This window comes from Bombina bombina, chromosome 1, assembly GCF_027579735.1.
Source record: "Bombina bombina isolate aBomBom1 chromosome 1, aBomBom1.pri, whole genome shotgun sequence".
NCBI lineage: Eukaryota > Metazoa > Chordata > Amphibia > Anura > Bombinatoridae > Bombina > Bombina bombina.
Genome location: NC_069499.1, coordinates 85,941,858 through 85,962,430, shown reverse-complemented (window position 1 = coordinate 85,962,430; position 20,573 = coordinate 85,941,858). Strand labels below are relative to the sequence as shown.

Sequence of the window (20,573 nt, the reverse complement as noted above, 5' to 3'; positions counted from 1 at the left end):
CACTTGGTAGATAAAGATATTCTTTATTACAAAGGAAATGTTGGGGGCCGGCGTATTAAAGCGGGCTTTATATCGAGTGGAGGTGCATCTGGTATGGATTTTCTTGGTGAACAATTGTCATAAGAAGCAGACCATGAAGCTTAGTGGTTAACCTTGTGGGTTTGCAGCTCAAAGGTTGTTGGTAGTATTCAGCTGCTGGCGCTGGATGCCCCTTTTTTGACCTCCTTGGAGATTCTTTAGAATGGAAGTCGGGAAATCTTTCTTTCAGCCCTGTTCATCTGTCAGAGGCACTGTGTATGTCATCATTGGTCTAATGGGGGCTTCCATAGTCTTATTCCTTTTGCCCTTTTTCTATCTGAGATTTCTCTGTATGGTTCTCGGATGTGGATTTTGTATCCTCTTGGATTTTTTCCGGAGGATTGTTTAGACATCTGGACGAAAGATACCTGCCTGGCGATTCTTTCAGGACCTATCTTAGAGCACATGTTTCCGGAAATCTTCTTGGTAGATTGTGTCTACGGATACCAGCCTTTAGGGCTGGGAAATGTTTGGTTTTTCATTTTGAATGGACTTAGAGGAGTCTGCCCTCTCTTTAGTTATCATAGATTTTCAGCAATTTTCTTGCTCTGATTAGCTTGTCCACTTATGAGCTTCTCTGATTTATAGGACAAAGCCTTCTGGTGGCGTGAGAAAAGAGAAACAGGCTGGAAACCAGGTGACCCAGGTTCAATTCAAGGCATGTCTGTGACACACATAGCCCACATTTTTGTTTCACAAACTGCACTTTATTTTTCATACACCAGGGAGGAACTCAGAGTTCCTTCTCTATGTAGGAGGGGACTCGCTTTCTTCGGTGGGTTATATCTCTCACTTGTTCCTTTTCTGTCATTCCCTTCCCAGGGGTGGACTACTGGGAGGAGGATTTTTTTTTTTGAGCAGACAGATTTTTCATCTAAGGGAGTGTCTGGGAGTGTTGTCAATGACAACTCTCAGGTGGGGATTTTTCAGGAGTTGGTTTTGATGGAGTCTCGTCTACTCGCAAGCTTCCAAAGTATGAGTCAGCTTAAGATCCGCAAGCAGTTTTAATTGACGCTCTAGCAGTTCATTGGGACTTTGGTCTTGTATCCCTTTTTTCCTCTGTGTTGCCCTTCTTTTCTGGGTGGTAGCTCGTATGGTTTTCCTAATTGCTCTAGCCTGACCTTGCAATTTTTGTTTTGTCGTGAAGATGTTGTACCAGCTCTCTTGGAATAACTCAGCTGGAGGACTGTAGTGCTAAAGCAGAAATGTTTAGGTCACTGGTTCAATTCTGGTTCAAAGGACTCCAAGGCTGTTTTTCCCAGATTTTCTCTGGAATGAATTAAAACATTTTTTCCGTATTCTGTCCTTTCTTCGAAGGATCTGGAAGGGATTTAAGTCTGTACCCTGTAGGGTCAGATTTCTGCCTTGTTGATTCTTTTGCTAAGCATCTGACAGTCCTGCCAGATGTTCAATTTTTTGTTCAGGCCTTGGTTATGAATCAAGGTTGTGTTTGGTCCTGTCGCTCTTCCATGGAGCCCTTTTTGGTTCTTAAGGTTCTGCAAATAAGCTCTGTTTGAACCTATACACTCTGATAATATCTTGGAAGGTTTTGTTCTTCTTGCTATTTCTTCTACTCACAGTACTTCCAAGTTTTCATCTCTGCAGAGTGTTTACCCTTATATTATTTTTTAATGTGGATAGGGCGGTGGTCCGTACTAGTTGAGTATTCTCCAATCTGGATATTGTTGTTCCTTCTTTTTATCCTTATCCTTCTATTCCAAAATGGTCTGTTGCATAGCCTGGCTTTTGGGCATGCTCTGAAATTCTGTTATCAACTAGAGATTTTCGACAGTCTATTGCTCTGTTCGTTGTTTTTTTATATGGTAAAGCGTAAGAGTTAGAAGGCCTCTTCTTCTTCTCTATTGTTTTGGTTGTGAAGTGTTATTTGGTTGGCTTACGAGACAGCTGGACAACAGCCTCCTGAGAGAATTATGGCTCTTTCCACTAGGGCTGTCTCTTCTTTCTGGGCATTCATAAATGAAGCTTCAGTGGTACGGAACTGCAAGGCAGTCTCTTGGTCTTCCTTGCGTACTTTTCAAATTTGATGTTTCTGCCTCAGCAAAAAATAAAATTTATGCTTACATGATAAATTTCTTTCTTTCTTTCTTTCTTTCTTTCTTTCTTTCTTTCTTTCTTGACACGGTGAGTCCACAGATCATCTAATTGGGATATTCACCTCCTGGTCAGCAGGAGGCGGCAAAGAGCACCACAGCAAAGCTGTTAAATATCACGTCCCTTCCCTCCAAATCCAGTCATTTGACCGAAGGAGAGAAAGGAAGCAACAAGTTACAGAGGTGCCTGAGGTTTATAACATAACAAAAAAATACCCTGTCATCAAAAACAGGGCGGGCTGTGGACTCACCGTGTCAAGAAAGAAAGAAATTTATCAGGTAAGCATAAATTTTGTTTTCTTTCTAATGACACAGTGAGTCCACAGATGATCTAATTACTACTGGGAATCAATACCCAAGCTAGAGGACACCGATGATAAGGGAGGGACAAGACAGGGAACCTAAACAGAAGGCACCACTGTTTGAAGAAACTTTCTCCCAAAGGAAGCTTAAGCCGAGGCAAAAGTATCAAACTTATAGAATTTTGAAAAAATGTGTAGAGAGGACCAAGTTGCAGCCTTGCCAATCTGTTCCACAGAAGCTTCATTTTTGAATGCCCAGGAAGAGGAAACAGCCCTCGTAAAATAAGCCGTAACCTTCTCAGGAGGCTGCTGTCCAGCAGTTTCATAGGCGAAGCAAATTATACTCTTCAACCACAAAGAAAGAGAAGTAGCCGTAGCTTTCTGCTCCTTACGTTTCCCAGAGAAAACTACAAACAGAGCAGAAGACTGACGAAAATCCTTAGTCGCCTGTAAATAGAATTTCAGAGCACGAACCACGTCTAGGTTGTGCAGAAGACGTTCCTTTTGAGAAGAAGGATTAGGACATAAAGAAGGAACAACAATCTCCTAACTAATGTTCCGATCTGAAACTACTTTAGGAAGAAAACCTAATTTAGTACGTAAAACAACTTTATCCAAATGAAAAATAAGTTACGGAGACTCATACTGTAAAGCCGAGAGCTCAGAGACTCTACGAGCAGAAGAAAAAGCAACAAGAAACAAAACCTTCCAAGATAACTTAATATCTAAGGAATGCATAGGCTCAAACAGAGCCTGCTGAAGAACCTTAAGCACACGATTAAGACTCCAGGGAGAAGTAACAGGTTTGAACACAGGCCTGATTCTGACCAAGGCCTGACAAAACGATTGAACATCTAGAACCTCTGCCAGACGTTTATGTAACAAAATAGACAAGGCAGAAATCTGACCGAACCTTCTTGGAGAAAAAAAAAATAAAATCCTAAGAATCTGAACTCTACTCCAAGGAGTAGCCTTTGGATTCACACCAATACAGATATTTTCACCCTTTTTAATAGTAAATTTTCCTGATAACAGGCTTGCGAGCCTGAATCATTGTCTCAATGACCGTATCCGAAAAACCACGCTTAGATAAAATTAAGCATTCAATCTCCAAGTAGTCAGCTTCAGAGAAACTAGATTTGGATGAAGGAAGGGTCCTTGAAGTAGAAAGTCCTTCCTTAGAGGAAGCTTCCAAGGGGGGAGAGATGACATCTCCACTAGGTCTGCATACCAAATCCTGCAAGGCCACGCCGGAGCAATGAGAATCACTGATGCTCTCTCTTGCTTGATCCGAGCAATGACTCGAGGAAGGAGAGCGAACGGAGGAAATAGGTATGCAAGACTGAAGTTCCAAGGAACTGCCAGAGCATCTATCAGAACCGCCTGAGGGTCCCTGGACCTCGACCCGTACCTCGGGAGCTTGGTATTCTGACGAGATGCCATGAGATCTAGATCCGGCTGTCCCCATTTGAGAATCAAGTTGGAAAACGCTTCCGGATGTAATTCCCATTCTCCCGGGTGAAAGGTCTGTCTGCTCAGAAAATCTGCTTCCCAATTGTCCACTCCTGGAATGTGGATCGCAGATAGACAACAGTTGTGGGTCTCTGCCCACTGAATAATCTTGGACACCTCTTTCATGGCCAAAGAACTCAGAAGAGTTTCACTCTGATGGTTGATGTAAGCCACTGAGGTTATGATGTCCGACTGAAATCTGATAAACCGGGCAGAAGCTAACTGAGGCCATGCCAGAAGAGCATTGAAGATTGCTCTTAGCTCTAGAATTGTTAGGTGTAGAACAGATTTTTCCCGAGTCCATGTCCCCTGAGTACTTAGGAGGCCCCAGACTGCTCTCCAACCTATAAGGCTGGCGTCTATTGTCACCATCACCCAGGTAGGTCTGCGAAAACAGGTTCCCTGGGAGAGATGATCCTGAGACAACCACCAAGGAAGAGAATCTCTTGACATCTGATCCTTCTTTTCCAGATTCACCTTTCAACCGTGAGAACGCAGGAAGGATAAAAGCATCTCCGTGTGGGAGATTGCTAGTTGAAAGGACAGGGCCTGAACCAGAATGTTGTCCAGATAAGGCGCCACTGCAATACCCTGTAACCGGAGCACTGCCAACAGAGATCCCAGAACCTTTGAAAAAATTCTGGGAGCTGTAGCAAGTCCGAAGGGAAGAGCCACAAACTGAAAGTGTTTGTGGAGAAAAGCAAATCTCAGAAACTGGTGATGATCCCTGTGGATGGGAACGTGAAGGTATGCATCCTTTAAATCTACTGTTGTCATAAATTGACCCTCTTGAACTAAAAGGAAGAACGGAACGAACAGTTTCCATTTTGAAGGACGGTACTCTGAGGAATTTGTTTAGACTCTTGAGATCCAAGATTGGTCTGAAGGTTCCCTCTTTCTTGGAAACCACAAAAAGATTGGAGTAAAATCCCAGACCCTGCTCCTGTACTGGAATAGGAACTATAACCCCCATTTCGGAAAGATCACGAACACAATGTAAGAACGCCTCTCTTTTTATCTGGTCGACAGATAATCTTGAGAGAAGAAATCTGCCCCTGGAGGGAAAGGTCTTGAATTCTAGTTTGTATCCTTGGGACACGATGTCTATCGCCCAAGGATCCTGAACATGCTGAACCCAAGCCTGAGTGAAAAAGGAAAGTCTGCCCCCCACAAGATCCGGTCCTGGATCGGGAGCAGACCCTTTATGCTGACCTTCATTAGCGGGCTTCTTGGATTGCTTTCTCTTATTCCAAGATTGGTTGGGTCTCCAGGCAGGTTTGGACTGTTCCTGTTTTGTAGAGGGAGAAGAAGGTTTACCCTTGAAGTCTCGAAAGGAACGAAAATTACTCTGAAGTCCCTTCTGCTTATTTCTCTTATCCTGAGGAAGGAAATATCCTTTTCCTCCTGTAATGTCAGAAATAATCTCAGCCAAGGCTGGGCCAAACAAGGTCTTACCCTTATAAGGAATAGCCAAAAGCCTAGACTTAGACGACACATCTGCAGACCAAGATTTCAACCATAAAGCTCTGCGAGCCAGAATGGCAAAACTAGAAATCTTTGCTCCCAATTTGATAACCTGAAGGGAAGCATCATAAATAAAATAATTAGCCAATTTAAGAGCCTTGATCCTGTCCTGGATCTCTTCAAGGGGAGTGTCTGTTTGAATGGAATCAGACAGCGCATCAAACCAGTATGCCGCCGCACTACAAACGGTAGCAATACACACCGCAGGTTGCCATTGTAACCCCTGGTGAACATATATTTTCTTAAGAAAACTCTCCAGTTTCTTATCCATAGGATCCTTAAAAGAACAGCTATCCTCTATGGGAATAGTAGTTCTCTTAGCTAAATTGGAAATTGCCCCTTCCACCTTGGAGACCATTTGCCAAGACTCCTTAATAGAGTCAACAATGAGAAACATCTTCTTAAAAATAGGAGGCGAAAAACCTCTCTCCCTTCCTTAACAATAATTTCTGTAGCCCGATCTGGTACGGGAAAACATTCCAGCATGGAAGGTACATCATAGTACTTGTTAAGTTTGCTAGATTTTTTTAGGGTTGACAACGACAGTAGTTTCAGAGCCGTCCAAAGTAGCCAAAACCTCCTTGAGTAGTAAATGTAGGTGTTCCAGCTTAAACCTGAAGGATACAACTTCAGCATCAGAGGAAGGAATTACACTGACAGAATCTGAGATCTCACCCTCAGATGCTACCGAAGAATCCTCCCCATCAGATCTATGAGAGGGAATATTCGGAATAGCCACGACCGAGTCAGACACCTTACGCACTGATTCTTTAGACTTCCTCTTCCGCTTTCCCTGTAGCATGGGAAAAGCAGACAACGCATCAGAAACTGCAGAAGACATGAGAGAAGCAATGTCTTGCAAGGAGACCCCAGCCGGAGCTTGAGAGGAAGCGCAGGGCACTGAATTAATGGGTATTAAAATTTGGGACACTTGAGGAGAAAAATGCGGCATATTTTGAACATTGTCGGAAGACTCCTGGACAGCATCCGTCAGACAATATTGGCTCAAAAAGTCTATCCTTAAAATTTAAACTTCTCTCAACACATGAGGAACAAAAAGGAATTGGTGGTTCAATATTAGCATTCAAACATAAAGGACATCTGTAATCAACAACAGAGTCTTTGTCCATTTTAACAGAATAAATATGAATAATTAAATTATGAACAAATTTAATAAAGAAAATAACGTTACTGTCTCTTTAAATTTTAAAAAGGAACTGCTTTATTTTTGATGCAATGCAATAAAGAAACTGCTTTATCTTTTTAATAAAAACAAAAACGTTACTGCTTTGTTTTTCAAGATATGTGAAATAAAAACGTCTTAATAACATGTCAAACAGCCTCTACACCTCAGTTAAAGCTTTGCTGAGGTGCCTATCCTAGCAGGATAACAAAATAACTGATTCTTAAATTCAAAATGGAGCCGTTTCAGAAATGTCAGGCTAGCAAATAACCGTTTGATTTGAAAAATGTTAAGATGCAGATCTCTCCTCCTTATACAGGAAGTGAGAGAAAAATAAGTGTGCAACAGATACATTTTTACCTCACACAACAACCCTAATAAAACCACCAAAATGAGCCAAGATCTCCTCAAGTCGCCAGTGCCTGCAAAACTGCCATACATAATCCCCCTTACAACACTAGGAGTAATGTATTAAATATCCCTGTTAGGGAAATAGTAAAGTGCCATGTTTTTTCCTTAAAGCTGCTTAAGAAAATAAATTAGCACTTACCTCAATAAATCTGCCTGGCAGAAAGGCAGCTCACTAGGTTTGGAGGGGTCCTTTCCCTCACATTGACCTGTGGAAAATAATAATAAGGGCAGCAACTTTTATTTAAATATGAGGGAGGCGCAGTGAGAATTATGTCCCACAAGTTCCCTTTGCTTAAACGCCACCATTGCTCTACTGAAGAGACTGATATGGACTACAGCTACACCCTGGAGTAAAAACAGCACATACTAGTACTGCAAATAAAATAATAAACTCTTGATTGAAGAATCTTTCCAGCACCTAACTTTACCACTTCCTTACTCTAACGTAGGCAAAGAGAATGACTGGGGTTGGAGGGAAGGGAGGTGATATTTAACAGCTTTGCTGTGGTGCTCTTTGCCGCCTCCTGCTGGCCAGGAGGTGAATATCCCAATAGTAATTAGAGGATCTGTGGACTCACCGTGTCATTAGAAAGAAAAAAAAATGTTTTCAGGAGTAAAGATTTTCAAGCAGTGGTGCCTTCTGTTTAGGTACGCCTGTCTTATTCTCCCTCCAGTCCATTTGGTGTCCTCTAGCTTGGGTATTGGTTCCCACTAGTAATTGAATAGATTCGTGGACTCTCCATGCCATTGGAAAGAAAACAAAAACAGAATTTATGCTTACCTGATAAATTACTTTCTCCAACGGTGTGTCCGGTCCACGGCGTCATCCTTACTTGTGGGATATTCTCTTCCCCAACAGGAAATGGCAAAGAGTCCCAGCAAAGCTGGTCACATGATCCCTCCTAGGCTCCGCCCACCCCAGTCATTCGACCGACGGACAGGAGGAAATATATATAGGAGAAACCATATGATACCGTGGTGACTGTAGTTAGAGAAAATAATTCATCAGACCTGATTAAAAAACCAGGGTTGCCGTGGACCGGACACACCGTTGGAGAAAGTAATTTATCAGGTAAGCATAAATTCTGTTTTCTCCAACATTGGTGTGTCCGGTCCACGGCGTCATCCTTACTTGTGGGAACCAATACCAAAGCTTTAGGACACGGATGAAGGGAGGGAGCAAATCAGGTCACCTAAATGGAAGGCACCACAGCTTGCAAAACCTTTCTCCCAAAAATAGCCTCCGAAGAAGCAAAAGTATCAAATTTGTAAAATTTGGCAAAAGTGTGCAGTGAAGACCAAGTCGCTGCCTTACATATCTGGTCAACAGAAGCCTCGTTCTTGAAGGCCCATGTGGAAGCCACAGCCCTACTGGAGTGAGCTGTGATTCTTTCAGGAGGCTGCCGTCCGGCAGTCTCATAAGCCAATCGGATAATGCTTTTAAGCCAAAAGGAAAGAGAGGTAGAAGTCGCTTTTTGACCTCTCCTTTTACCAGAATAAACAACAAACAAGGAAGATGTTTGTCTGAAATCTTTAGTAGCCTCTAAATAGAATTTTAGAGCACGGACTACGTCCAAATTGTGTAACAAACGTTCCTTCTTTGAAACTGGATTCGGACACAAAGAAGGTACAACTATCTCCTGGTTAATATTTTTGTTGGAAACAACTTTCGGAAGAAAACCAGGCTTAGTACGCAAAACCACCTTATCTGCATGGAACACCAGATAGGGCGGAGAACACTGCAGAGCAGATAACTCTGAAACTCTTCTAGCAGAAGAAATTGCAACCAAAAACAAAACTTTCCAAGATAATAACTTAATATCTACGGAATGTAAGGGTTCAAACGGAACCCCTTGAAGAACTGAAAGAACTAGATTTAGACTCCAGGGAGGAGTCAAAGGTCTGTAAACAGGCTTGATCCTAACCAGAGCCTGAACAAATGCTTGAACATCTGGCACAGCTGCCAGTCTTTTGTGAAGTAAAACAGATAAAGCAGAGATCTGTCCCTTCAGAGAACTTGCAGATAATCCTTTCTCCAAACCTTCTTGTAGAAAGGATAGAATCTTAGGAATTTTTATCTTGTTCCATGGGAATCCTTTAGATTCACACCAACAGATATATTTTTTCCATATTTTATGGTAAATTTTTCTAGTTACAGGCTTTCTAGCCTGAATCAGAGTATCTATTACAGAATCTGAAAACCCACGCTTTGATAAAATCAAGCGTTCAATCTCCAAGCCGTCAGTTGGAGGGAAACCAGATTCGGATGTTCGAATGGACCCTGAACAAGAAGGTCCTGTCTCAAAGGTAGCTTCCATGGTGGAGCCGATGACATATTCACCAGGTCTGCATACCAAGTCCTGCGTGGCCACGCAGGAGCTATCAAGATCACCGAGGCCCTCTCCTGATTGATCCTGGCTACCAGCCTGGGGATGAGAGGAAACGGTGGGAATACATAAGCTAGGTTGAAGGTCCAAGGTGCTACTAGTGCATCTACTAGGGTCGCCTTGGGATCCCTGGATCTGGACCCGTAGCAAGGAACCTTGAAGTTCTGACGAGACGCCATCAGATCCATGTCTGGAATGCCCCATAATTGAGTTATTTGGAAAAAGATTTCCGGATGGAGTTCCCACTCCCCCGGATGGAATGTCTGACAACTCAGAAAATCCGCTTCCCAATTTTCCACTCCTGGGATGTGGATTGCAGACAAGTGGCAGGAGTGATCCTCCGCCCATTGAATTATCTTGGTCACTTCTTTCATCGCCAGGGAAGTCCTTGTTCCCCCCTGATGATTGATATATGCAACGGTCGTCATGTTGTCTGACTGAAACCTTATGAATTTGGCCTTTTGAGGCCAAGCTCTGAGAGCATTGAATATCGCTCTCAGTTCCAGAATGTTTATCGGGAGAAGAGACTCTTCCCGAGACCATAGACCCTGAGCTTTCAGGGAATCCCAGACCGCGCCCCAGCCCACTAGGCTGGCGTCGGTCGTGACAATGACCCACTCTGGTCTGCGGAAGCTCATTCCCTGTGACAGATTGTCCAGGGTCAGCCACCAACGGAGTGAATCTCTGGTCTTTTGATCTACTTGAATCGTCGGAGACAAGTCTGTATAATCCCCATTCCACTGTCTGAGCATGCACAGTTGTAATGGTCTTAGATGAATTCGTGCAAAAGGAACTATGTCCATTGTTGCAACCATCAATCCTATTACTTCCATGCACTGCGCTATGGAAGGACGAGGAACAGAATGAAGTACTTGACAAGAGCTTAGAAGTTTTGATTTTCTGACCTCTGTCAGAAAAATCCTCATTTCTAAGGAATCTATTATTGTTCCCAAGAAGGGAACTCTTGTTGACGGGGACAGAGAACTTTTTTCTTTGTTCACGTTCCATCCGTGAGATCTGAGAAAGGCTAGGACGATGTCCGTATGAGCCTTTGCTTTTGACAGGGACGACGCTTGAATCAGGATGTCGTCCAAGTAAGGTACTACTGCAATGCCCCTTGGTCTTAGAACCGCTAGAAGGGACCCTAGTACCTTTGTGAAAATCCTTGGAGCAGTGGCTAATCCAAATGGAAGTGCCATAAACTGGTAATGCTTGTCCAGAAAAGCGAACCTTAGGAACTGATGATGTTCCTTGTGGATAGGAATATGTAGGTACGCATCCTTTAAATCCACGGTAGTCATAAATTGATTTTCCTGGATAGTAGGTAGGATCGTTCGAATAGTTTCCATTTTGAACGATGGTACCCTGAGAAATTTGTTTAGGATCTTTAGATCCAAAATTGGTCTGAATGTTCCCTCTTTTTTGGGAACTATGAACAGATTGGAATAAAATCCCATTCCTTGTTCTCTTATTGGAACTGGATGTATCACTCCCTTCTTTAACAGGTCTTCTACACAATGTAAGAATGCCTGTCTCTTTATTTGGTTTGAAGATAATTGAGACCTGTGGAACCTTCCCCTTGGGGGTAGTTCCTTGAATTCCAGGAGATAACCTTGAGAAACTATTTCTAGCGCCCAAGGATCCTGAACATCTCTTGCCCAAGCCTGAGCAAAGAGAGAAAGTCTGCCCCCCACTAGATCCGGTCCCGGATCGGGGGCTATCCCTTCATGCTGTTTTGGTAGCAGTGGTAGGCTTCTTGGCCTGCTTACCCTTGTTCCAGCCTTGCATTGGTTTCCAGGCTGGTTTGGGTTGTGAAGTATTACCCTCTTGCTTAGAGGATACAGAATTAGAGACTGGTCCGTTTCTGCGAAAGGGACGAAAATTAGGCTTATTATTAGCCTTAAAAGACCTATCCTGTGGGAGGGCGTGGCCCTTTCCCCCAGTGATGTCTGAAATAATCTCTTTCAAATCAGGTCCAAATAATGTTTTACCTTTGAAAGGAATGTTAAGCAATTTTGTCTTGGAAGACACATCCGCTGACCAAGACTTTAGCCAAAGCACTCTGCGCGCCACGACAGCAAACCCTGAATTTTTCGCCGCTAATCTAGCTAATTGCAAAGCGGCATCTAAAACAAAAGAGTTAGCCAATTTAAGTGCTTGAACTCTGTCCATAACCTCCTCATACGAAGATTCTTTACTGAGCGATTTTTCTAGTTCCTCGAACCAGAAACACGCTGCCGTAGTGACAGGAACAATGCATGAAATTGCTTGTAGAAGGTAACCTTGCTGTACAAAAAATTTTTTAAGCAAACCCTCTAATTTCTTATCCATAGGATCTTTGAAAGCACAACTATCTTCGATAGGAATAGTAGTGCGTTTGTTTAGAGTAGAAACCGCCCCCTCGACCTTGGGGACTGTCTGCCATAAGTCCTTTCTGGGGTCGACTATAGGAAATAATTTCTTAAATATAGGGGGGGGGACAAAAGGTATGCCGGGCCTTTCCCACTCTTTATTTACTATGTCCGCCACCCGCTTGGGTATAGGAAAAGCGTCGGGGGGCACCGGAACCTCTAGGAACTTGTCCATCTTACATAATTTCTCTGGAATGACCAAATTGTCACAATCATCCAGAGTAGATAACACCTCCTTAAGCAGTGCACGGAGATGTTCTAATTTAAATTTAAATGTCACAACATCAGGTTCAGCTTGATGAGAAATTTTTCCTGAATCTGAAATTTCTCCATCAGACAAAACCTCCCTCATGGCCCCTTGAGATTGGTGTGAGGGTATGTCAGAACAGTTATCATCAGCGTCCTCTTGCTCTTCAGTGTTTAAAACAGAGCAATCGCGCTTTCTCTGATAAGTAGGCATTTTGGATAAAAGATTTGCTATGGAGTTATCCATTACAGCCGTTAATTGTTGCATGGTAATAAGTATTGGCACACTAGGGGCCTCCTGTGTGGGCATAACTGGTGTAGACACAGTAGGGGATGATGTAGTATCATGTTTACTCCCCTCATTTGAGGAATCATCTTGGGCAATATCATTATCTGTTGCATTACTGTCCTTACTTTGTTTGGACACTATGGCACAATTATCACATAAATTTAAATGGGGAGACACATTGGCTTTCATACATATAGAACATAGCTTATCTGATGGTACAGACATGTTAAACAGGCTTAAACTTGTCAACAAAGCACAAAAAACGTTTTAAAATAAAACCGTTACTGTCACTTTAAATTTCAAACTGAAAACACTTTATTACTGAATATGTGAAAAAGTATGAAGGAATTGTTCAAAATTCACCAAAATTTCACCACAGTGTCTTAAAGCATTAAAAGTATTGCACACCAAATTTCAGAGCTTTAACCCTTAAATTAACGGAACCGGAGCCGTTTTTACATTTAACCCCTATACAGTCCCAGAATGAGGCTCTGTCTATAACTAGAAAGGCCCACATCTGAAAAAGGTGTCCAACACAGTGCCTGCCGTTTTTCTAAACGTTCCCCAAGATTATAATACCAATAATTAGTTAGAATCTGCATAATATGCCTAATAAAGCAATTGTTTTAGCCCAGAAAAATGTCTACCAGTTTTTAAGCCCTTTTTGAAGCCCTTTATTCTTTTATGTTTAACTAAGAAAATGGCTTACCGGTCCCCATGAGGGGAAATGACAGCCTTCCAGCATTACATGGTCTTGTTAGAAATATGGCTAGTCATACCTTAAGCAGAAAAGACTGCTAACTGTTTCCCCCAACTGAAGTTACTTCATCTCAACAGTCCTGTGTGGAAACAGCAATCGATTTTAGTTACTGTCTGCTAAAAATCATCTTCCTCTTACAAACAGAAATCTTCATCCTTTTCTGTTTCAGAGTAAATAGTACATACCAGCACTATTTTAAAATAACAAACACTTGATAGAAGAATAAAACTACAAAAAACTCTTAACCATCTCCGTGGAGATGTTGCCTGTGCAACGGCAAAGAGAATGACTGGGGTGGGCGGAGCCTAGGAGGGATCATGTGACCAGCTTTGCTGGGACTCTTTGCCATTTCCTGTTGGGGAAGAGAATATCCCACAAGTAAGGATGACGCCGTGGACCAGACACACCAATGTTGGAGAAATGTATGCTTACCTGATAAATTCTTATCTTTCCTGGCATGGAGAATCCACGACCCGCCCTTAATTTACTTTTAAGACGGCTTTTGATGTATTTTTATATTAAACCTCAGGCAGCTCTATACTTTTGCGTCATCTTCTCTATCCATATTCCTTCGGCTGAATGACTGGAGGTTTGTGGGAAGTAGGAGTGATACTTAACAACTCTGCTGGAGTGTTCTTTGCCTGCACCTGGTGGCCAGGAGTTGAATTCCCACTAGTAATTGAATGGATTTGTGGACTCTCCATGCCAGGAAAGAAAAGAATTTATCAGGTAAATAAAAAATTAGTTTTTCTTCATTCTCTTGTTACCTTTATTTTAAAAACATGAATCTAAGCCCTTTTTTGGTTCAGAACATGGGCAGCACTTGCTGATTGGTGGTAAAATGTAGCCACCAATAGGCAGCTGGCTGCTTGAAGTTAAAGGGACATGAAACCATAAATGCTTAGGAGCTGGCCCATTTCTAGAGCCCTATATTGCAGCAGTTTTGCAAGAACACTAGACGACAGCACTATTTCCTGCCATGTAGTTTTCCAGATGTCTACCTAGGTACGTACCTCTTCAACACAGAATATCATGGGAAAGAAGCACATTTGGAAACATTTTTAAAATTGTATGCTCTGTTTGAATCATATACTGTCTCACTGTACTATGAAGTACGGAAAGGATGGTTATATTAAGTAACTGGTTCCATGTTCCACCTAAAAATTCTTGAGATAAAAACATGCTCATACATTATGTATTTTAGCTAACATTTAGCAGTTTTAAAAGAATACCTTCCAAAAGTATTGATCAAAAGGCAAAAATCGGGAGCCAGCAAAAGGTGTTAAGGATTAGAAGAAAAAAAAGAAAGAAACAGATAGTTGTAACAGAGTCACCAGAACGATACACCAATACCGAAATTAAAGAGGCGTGGAACTCACCCACATATTGTAGAATTAAAGACAATACTTTAATGCAGGGGCCAACACTTATATACATATTAGTAAGCAAATACATGTATGTGTGATTTTTTTTATTATTATTAATGTATATTTTTGTATTTTTTCTTTTTTCTTACTTGAACCAAGAACAGTTTACTCCAGAATTGTTATGGTTTAAAAAAATATAAATAATCCCTTAAAAAAGGGATACTATACACCAACTTTCCTATAACTGCATGTAATAGACACTACTACAAAAAATAATATGCCCAGATACGGATCTAAAAATCCAGTATAAAAGCTTTTAAAAACTTCTCAGAAGCTCCCAGTTTAGCACGTTTGATTAGGTTGACTAGAACACCCAGTGAAAGCAGACACTCCCCCCCTCCCCTGCATATGCAAAGACCCTTTATACACAAACAGGAGCAAGCTGGAGTAGGTATACATCAGTATACTTCTAAAACTTTGAGGCTTGGTTAGGAGTTTGAAAATTAGCAAAACTATCCATTTTTACAAAAAAACCTGTATGGGCTACATAAATGGATCATCTACAAAACATTTAAGCAAAAAAATCTACTGTATAATGTCCCTTTAATTACCCATTCCCAGTTTTGCATAGCCAATCCTGTTTTATTAATATACTTTTTACCTCTGCGATTACCTTGTATCTAAGCCTGTGCAGACTGCACCCTTACTTCAGTTCTTTTGACAGACTTGCATTTTAGCCAAACAGTGCTGACTCAAAAATAACTCCATGGGTATGAACACAATGTTATATTTATGGCACACATGAACTAACGCAATATAGCTGTGAAAAACTGTCAAATGCAGAACATCAAGAGAAGAAAGCAAATTTGATGATAAAAGTAAATTGGAAAGTTGAATGCCCTATCTGAATCATGAAAGTTTAATTTTGACTAGACTGTCCTTTTAAAACGCGTGCTTCTCTTATTATAAAATTAACCTCACATCATTTCTTGCAAGACTACTGACAAAAATGTTCTTTAATCAATCATTAAACATCAACTTGCCTGGCCCCAAAATTGCTGCCATTATGTCCAGCAGAAGATGAACTTGCCTCGGAGAGAGGAAAATATGAAACGAATCAATACGCCCATCCACATCAAGCTAAAAATAAACAAAGTAAATGGTAATAAACAAATAAAAACAACACAGATTACTTTAGATTATGCCAAACATGCAAGATTAATGCTCTCATCTAATGCATTTATTTTCATTGCATTATGTTATGACAATCAAATCGTGCTGATATATTTATGATTCAATACATTCTTATACAATTAGTTCAGCATGAGACTTTTGCTTTACTAGATATTTTTATTTTTGCCAAAAGTCTTAATGGAAGCACTCAAAGGAATTAATGACTGTGCAAGACAACTGCTGACCTTTGCTCCAGGAAGTACTTCATTCTGTTTCAGAATCAATCCCAGCGCAATTTTACCAACAAGTGAAGCAATCTGTACAGGGTCTGAAGGGGTAATTTCTGGTACATTTCTTGTGAACTGTGGGTGTGGTTCAAACACAGGTTTCGGGTTCCAGCTGGGGGAAAGTTTTGGCTCTGTTTCCTTAAAGAAAAAAAAAAAAAAATCAACTGCTTATAATATAGACATACCCCTTTAAGGTCTTAAGTATATTTATTACTATTAAGTATGTAGGAAAGTGAGTTAAACTGTAGCATACTTCAAGGGACACTCTAGTCACAATTAAAGGAACCTTTGAGCCAAAATGGTAAGCCAAATGGATGCATTTCAGATATGAATAGAAGCATTTTTGTAATATACATGTATTAGAAAAAATAAGAAAAATAATTTTTAAGGGAGCTGCTGAAAAATCTTTTACTCAAAAAAATGTGCATAATATAGCTGGAGGTGCAGACCCTATAATATAAATATAATATCAAAAATAGGAGAAAGGTAATAAGGGTAGGTAAGCCTTATGAAAAGATAGGGAATTCAGCACTCTCCACACCTAAAGGGCATCAGCAAAAATTGTTATGCCAATAGAAATGCAAATATATTATGAGTAACAAGTGTGAGGACCTGATACAAGCAAGAGACAGAAACTTGAAAAACCAGCATATGTTCAAAGCACTAAAAGTTTATTTTAGAACAAAATAATAATGGTGAAAATAAAACATGAAAAAAATATGAAAAGCAAAAAAATAAATCAAATGAGACGTCTCATGGGGAGTATAGCAAAGATATCAATATAAGTTGGCTAATTTAACATAGCTTCGATGTAGAGAAATTACAACACCTCAATCAGAGGACAGCCCCAAATTGTATTAAAGGGAACCGCTGTCATGAACATAACAAAGAGGATCCATGTAATTAACTCAAATCAGAAGCAGGCAATGTAAAATAAATAGCCAATGAAAACGGCTATATGCACACACAAAACTTATGTTGGTAATGAAAGAATTGCAGCAATCCAATATTCCCAAAGCCAGACACAACACCACAATCAGAGGACAGTCCCAAACTGAAAAGAGTTAACACTGTCTTGATGTATAATGAGGATCTATGTGTGTGGCAGAACGGTATAGCGTAACAAGGAATAAAGTGAGTTATAATCAAGGCACAGATCACAGATAATGACAAACAAAGTTATTGTAAATTCTTTTTAACCCTCATTAGGGAGAACTTAATACTCAGACCATCCAGATAGCTGTGAAAACGGTGTCCAGGCATCCACTTTAAAATGCGGTAGGAAACATCACATTCCTCTGCCAATAGGACAAGCGAATCGAGGAAACTCACAACTTCAGAGTGATTCAGTTGACAGGATAGCTGCTGCTCCAAATAGTGCACATCGATGGTAGCGTGCAAACAGACTCCAACAAAACCAACTTAGTTTCAAAGTTAACGCGTGTAAAATGGCGAATCCCATAGAGTAGGCGTCTCATCAAGAAAAACAGCTGTTGCCACTGTTTGTGTGTACATATAGCCATTTTCATTGGCTATTTATTTTACATTGCCTGCTTCTGATTTGAGTTAATTACACGGATCCTCTTTGTTATGTTCATGACAGCGGTTCCCTTTAATACAATTTGGGGCTGTCCTCTGATTGAGGCGTTGTAATTTCTCTACATCGAAGCTATGTTAAATTAGCCAACTTATATTGATATCTTTGCTATACTCCCCATGAGACGTCTCATTTGATTTATTTTTTTGATTTTCATATTTTTTCATGTTTTATTTTCACCATTATTATTTTGTTCTAAAATAAACTTTTAGTGCTTTGAACATATGCTGGTTTTTCAAGTTTCTGTCTCTTGCTTGTATCAGGTCCTCACACTTGTTACTCATCATATTTTTGCATTTCTATTGGCATAACAATTTTTGCTGATGCCCTTTGTGTGGAGAGTGCTGAATTCCCTATCTTTTCATAAGGCGTACCTACCCTTATTACCTTTCTCCTATTTTTTATATTGTATTAGCAAAAATGCTTCTAAGTGTATTTAAATAAGCCCCATGCACCAGCATTTTAAACGCAACACTTGCTCAGAGACCCTAAGGTGTGTGTAATGTTAATTACTGACATGATATAAACCCCACTGGTGCTCTGAGCAGCTCCAGTATTTAAAATGCAGGTGCACTTAGAATATCTAGCTATGCTACACATGCATGTGCAAAGAAAAATGTTAATACTAAAAAAGTGATGACTTTCGCTTGAAGCATTTTTGCCAATAAATGTATATTGAAAATATGTTTCTATTCAAAGATGTAATTCATCTATTTACATTTAAATTTTGACCGGGAATGTCCCTTTAAACTTTCATGATTCAGATAGGGCATGCATAAGTGTATGTTGTGTTTGTTTGTCTGTTTGTTTTATCTATGTTTAAACAATTTTTAATGTCCCATTTATTGCAGACAGTTAAATAAAGAAATATTATTTAAGACAATGATTGACCTTTCCTTACCACTTGTGAGGTTGAGCAAACTGGGGAGGACTTTGCAGAGGCCTGAAATTCATCCCAAAAGACAGAAACACCTGTTAATTCCAGCACTTTGTGAGCAAATGCAGATGGCTGGTGTACGTTAATCCCCGAATGTTCATCTGCCGTCTCATCTGAGTACACCGTTCTATAAAAGAATAAATAATACAATAGAAAAAAAACAGACTACTCACATCTTTGTAAACCATATGTTTAACTTCACTACCACAACATAAATGAGACTTAAGTTTCAAATAAAATATCTTACCTGCTAATTCGAATTTCAAGAGCAGCTCCTGTTTTAGAATGTTCAGGAATATTTTCTATTCTAAACACTGTATCAATAAAAGTGACTTTGACCCGTCTTAGAACTAAAAGTGAAAAGAACATAGATTCAAAATTAGGGATGTTGGAGAATTACCAAAACTGATAAATGATCATTAAAGGGACACTCAAGTCAAAATTCAGAAAGAAAACAATTTTTTTTTTTTAATTTACTTCCATTTTCTTATATGCACATTTTTGAGGCCCCATCTCCTGCTGAGCATGTGCACAAGCTCACAGGGTATATGTATACTAGTCAGTGATTGGCTGATGTCTGTCACATGGCAAAAGGAAAAAATAAATAAATCTACTGCATTCGTGAAATTCAGAGTAAGTGTTGTTGCATTGTCTTTTTATTATTCACTTGTTAATTATGCAATTGTAGTGTATTTAGTGGTACTTTAAAGGACTGTTTAATACAGTAGAATTGCATAATCAACAACTGAATAAAAAGGACAATGCAATAGCAGTCTCAATTTCAAATGAGTAGTAGTTTTCTGACACAAATCAGCCAATCACAAAATGCTAACACGTATATACTGTAAATTCTTGCACACGCTCAGTAGGAGCTGGTGCCTCACAAAGTGTGCATATAAAAAGATTAATGGAAGTGAATTGAGAAGTTGTTCAGCATTTTGTGCTTTATCTGAATCCTGAAAGTTTCAATTTTAACTTTAGTGCTGAAGTTGAAAAACAATTTCCATTTAGGACTTACCAGTTTCAATTGTTTCAGCAAACTTCTCAAGGCCCTCAAAAGGCTGTGAGGATTCTTGCTCATCATTAAGTTTTTGGCTAAGACACTCCTTAGCAAGTTGTATGCTGCTGGTCATAAAACTTGACCAATACATTGGCTCAGAACCAGACCCTACATAAAAGAAATGGCAAAAGAAATGTTAGACACAAACTGGTAGATGGGTTTCTCAGTCAAGCTAAAAAAAAAAATAATAAAGTTGTTTGACCCCAATATTAAATGTTCTACATTATTAGATGTATTTGGGTAGATTTATCATACCCCGGGCCACTAAATGCCGACAGCATACGTGGTCGGCATTTAACATTGCACAAGCAGTTCTGGTGAACTGCTTGTGCAATGCCGCCCCCTACAGATTCGTGGCCGCTAAAAAGGGGCGACAATCAACCTGATCGTATGAGATTGTGCGGATTGCTGTCCGCTGCCTGAGAGGCGGCAGACGAGTTAAGGAGCAGCAGTCTTAAAGGCTGAAGGCTCGTGCGGAAACAGTTACATTCAGGGCCTTGTTAAATCTGTCCCATAGTGTTGAGCTCTGCTCCTCTATCAATAAATAAATAGAGCACACTGATATTTTTGGTCTTCTGGTGTTTTTTAATACAAGTACAAACTCCCAAATCTGGAAATCCAAAAACCAAACATTCTGAAATCTAAACTTTTTAATTAATATTTTTTAAATTGAAATGGTCAAAAATTATCATTTTCCCCACCTGCAAGTCACAATCTTCTCTGTCTGTGTCTTTGGTTTGATTTTTGTGTTCTAAAATGCAAATGATCGTTTATATTTAAAGGAATGGTCAAGTCAAAATTAAACTCCCATGACTGAGGTAGAGCATGCAATTTTAAGCAACTTTCTAATTTGATCCTATTATCAAGTTGTTTTTTTTTCGTTCTCTTGGTATTTTTATTTGAAAAAAGCAAGAATGTAGGCATAGGAGCCAGCCTAT

At 40.1% G+C, this 20,573-nt stretch overlaps 1 protein-coding gene across 2 annotated transcripts in view; it reads right to left on the bottom strand.

The window, feature by feature from the left end:
- ATG2B (autophagy related 2B) overlaps positions 1 to 20,573 on the bottom strand; it is a 516,631-nt gene that overhangs the window by 471,775 nt on the left and 24,283 nt on the right. For both annotated transcript variants that reach the window (XM_053697497.1, XM_053697498.1), the window contains exons 3-7: positions 19,594 to 19,743; positions 18,823 to 18,925; positions 18,540 to 18,702; positions 16,000 to 16,179; positions 15,625 to 15,721 (exon numbers count right to left, since the gene is read on the bottom strand). In XM_053697497.1, coding sequence (XP_053553472.1) covers positions 15,625 to 15,721; positions 16,000 to 16,179; positions 18,540 to 18,702; positions 18,823 to 18,925; positions 19,594 to 19,743 — 693 coding nt within the window. The remainder of the gene's footprint in view (positions 1 to 15,624; positions 15,722 to 15,999; positions 16,180 to 18,539; positions 18,703 to 18,822; positions 18,926 to 19,593; positions 19,744 to 20,573) is intronic.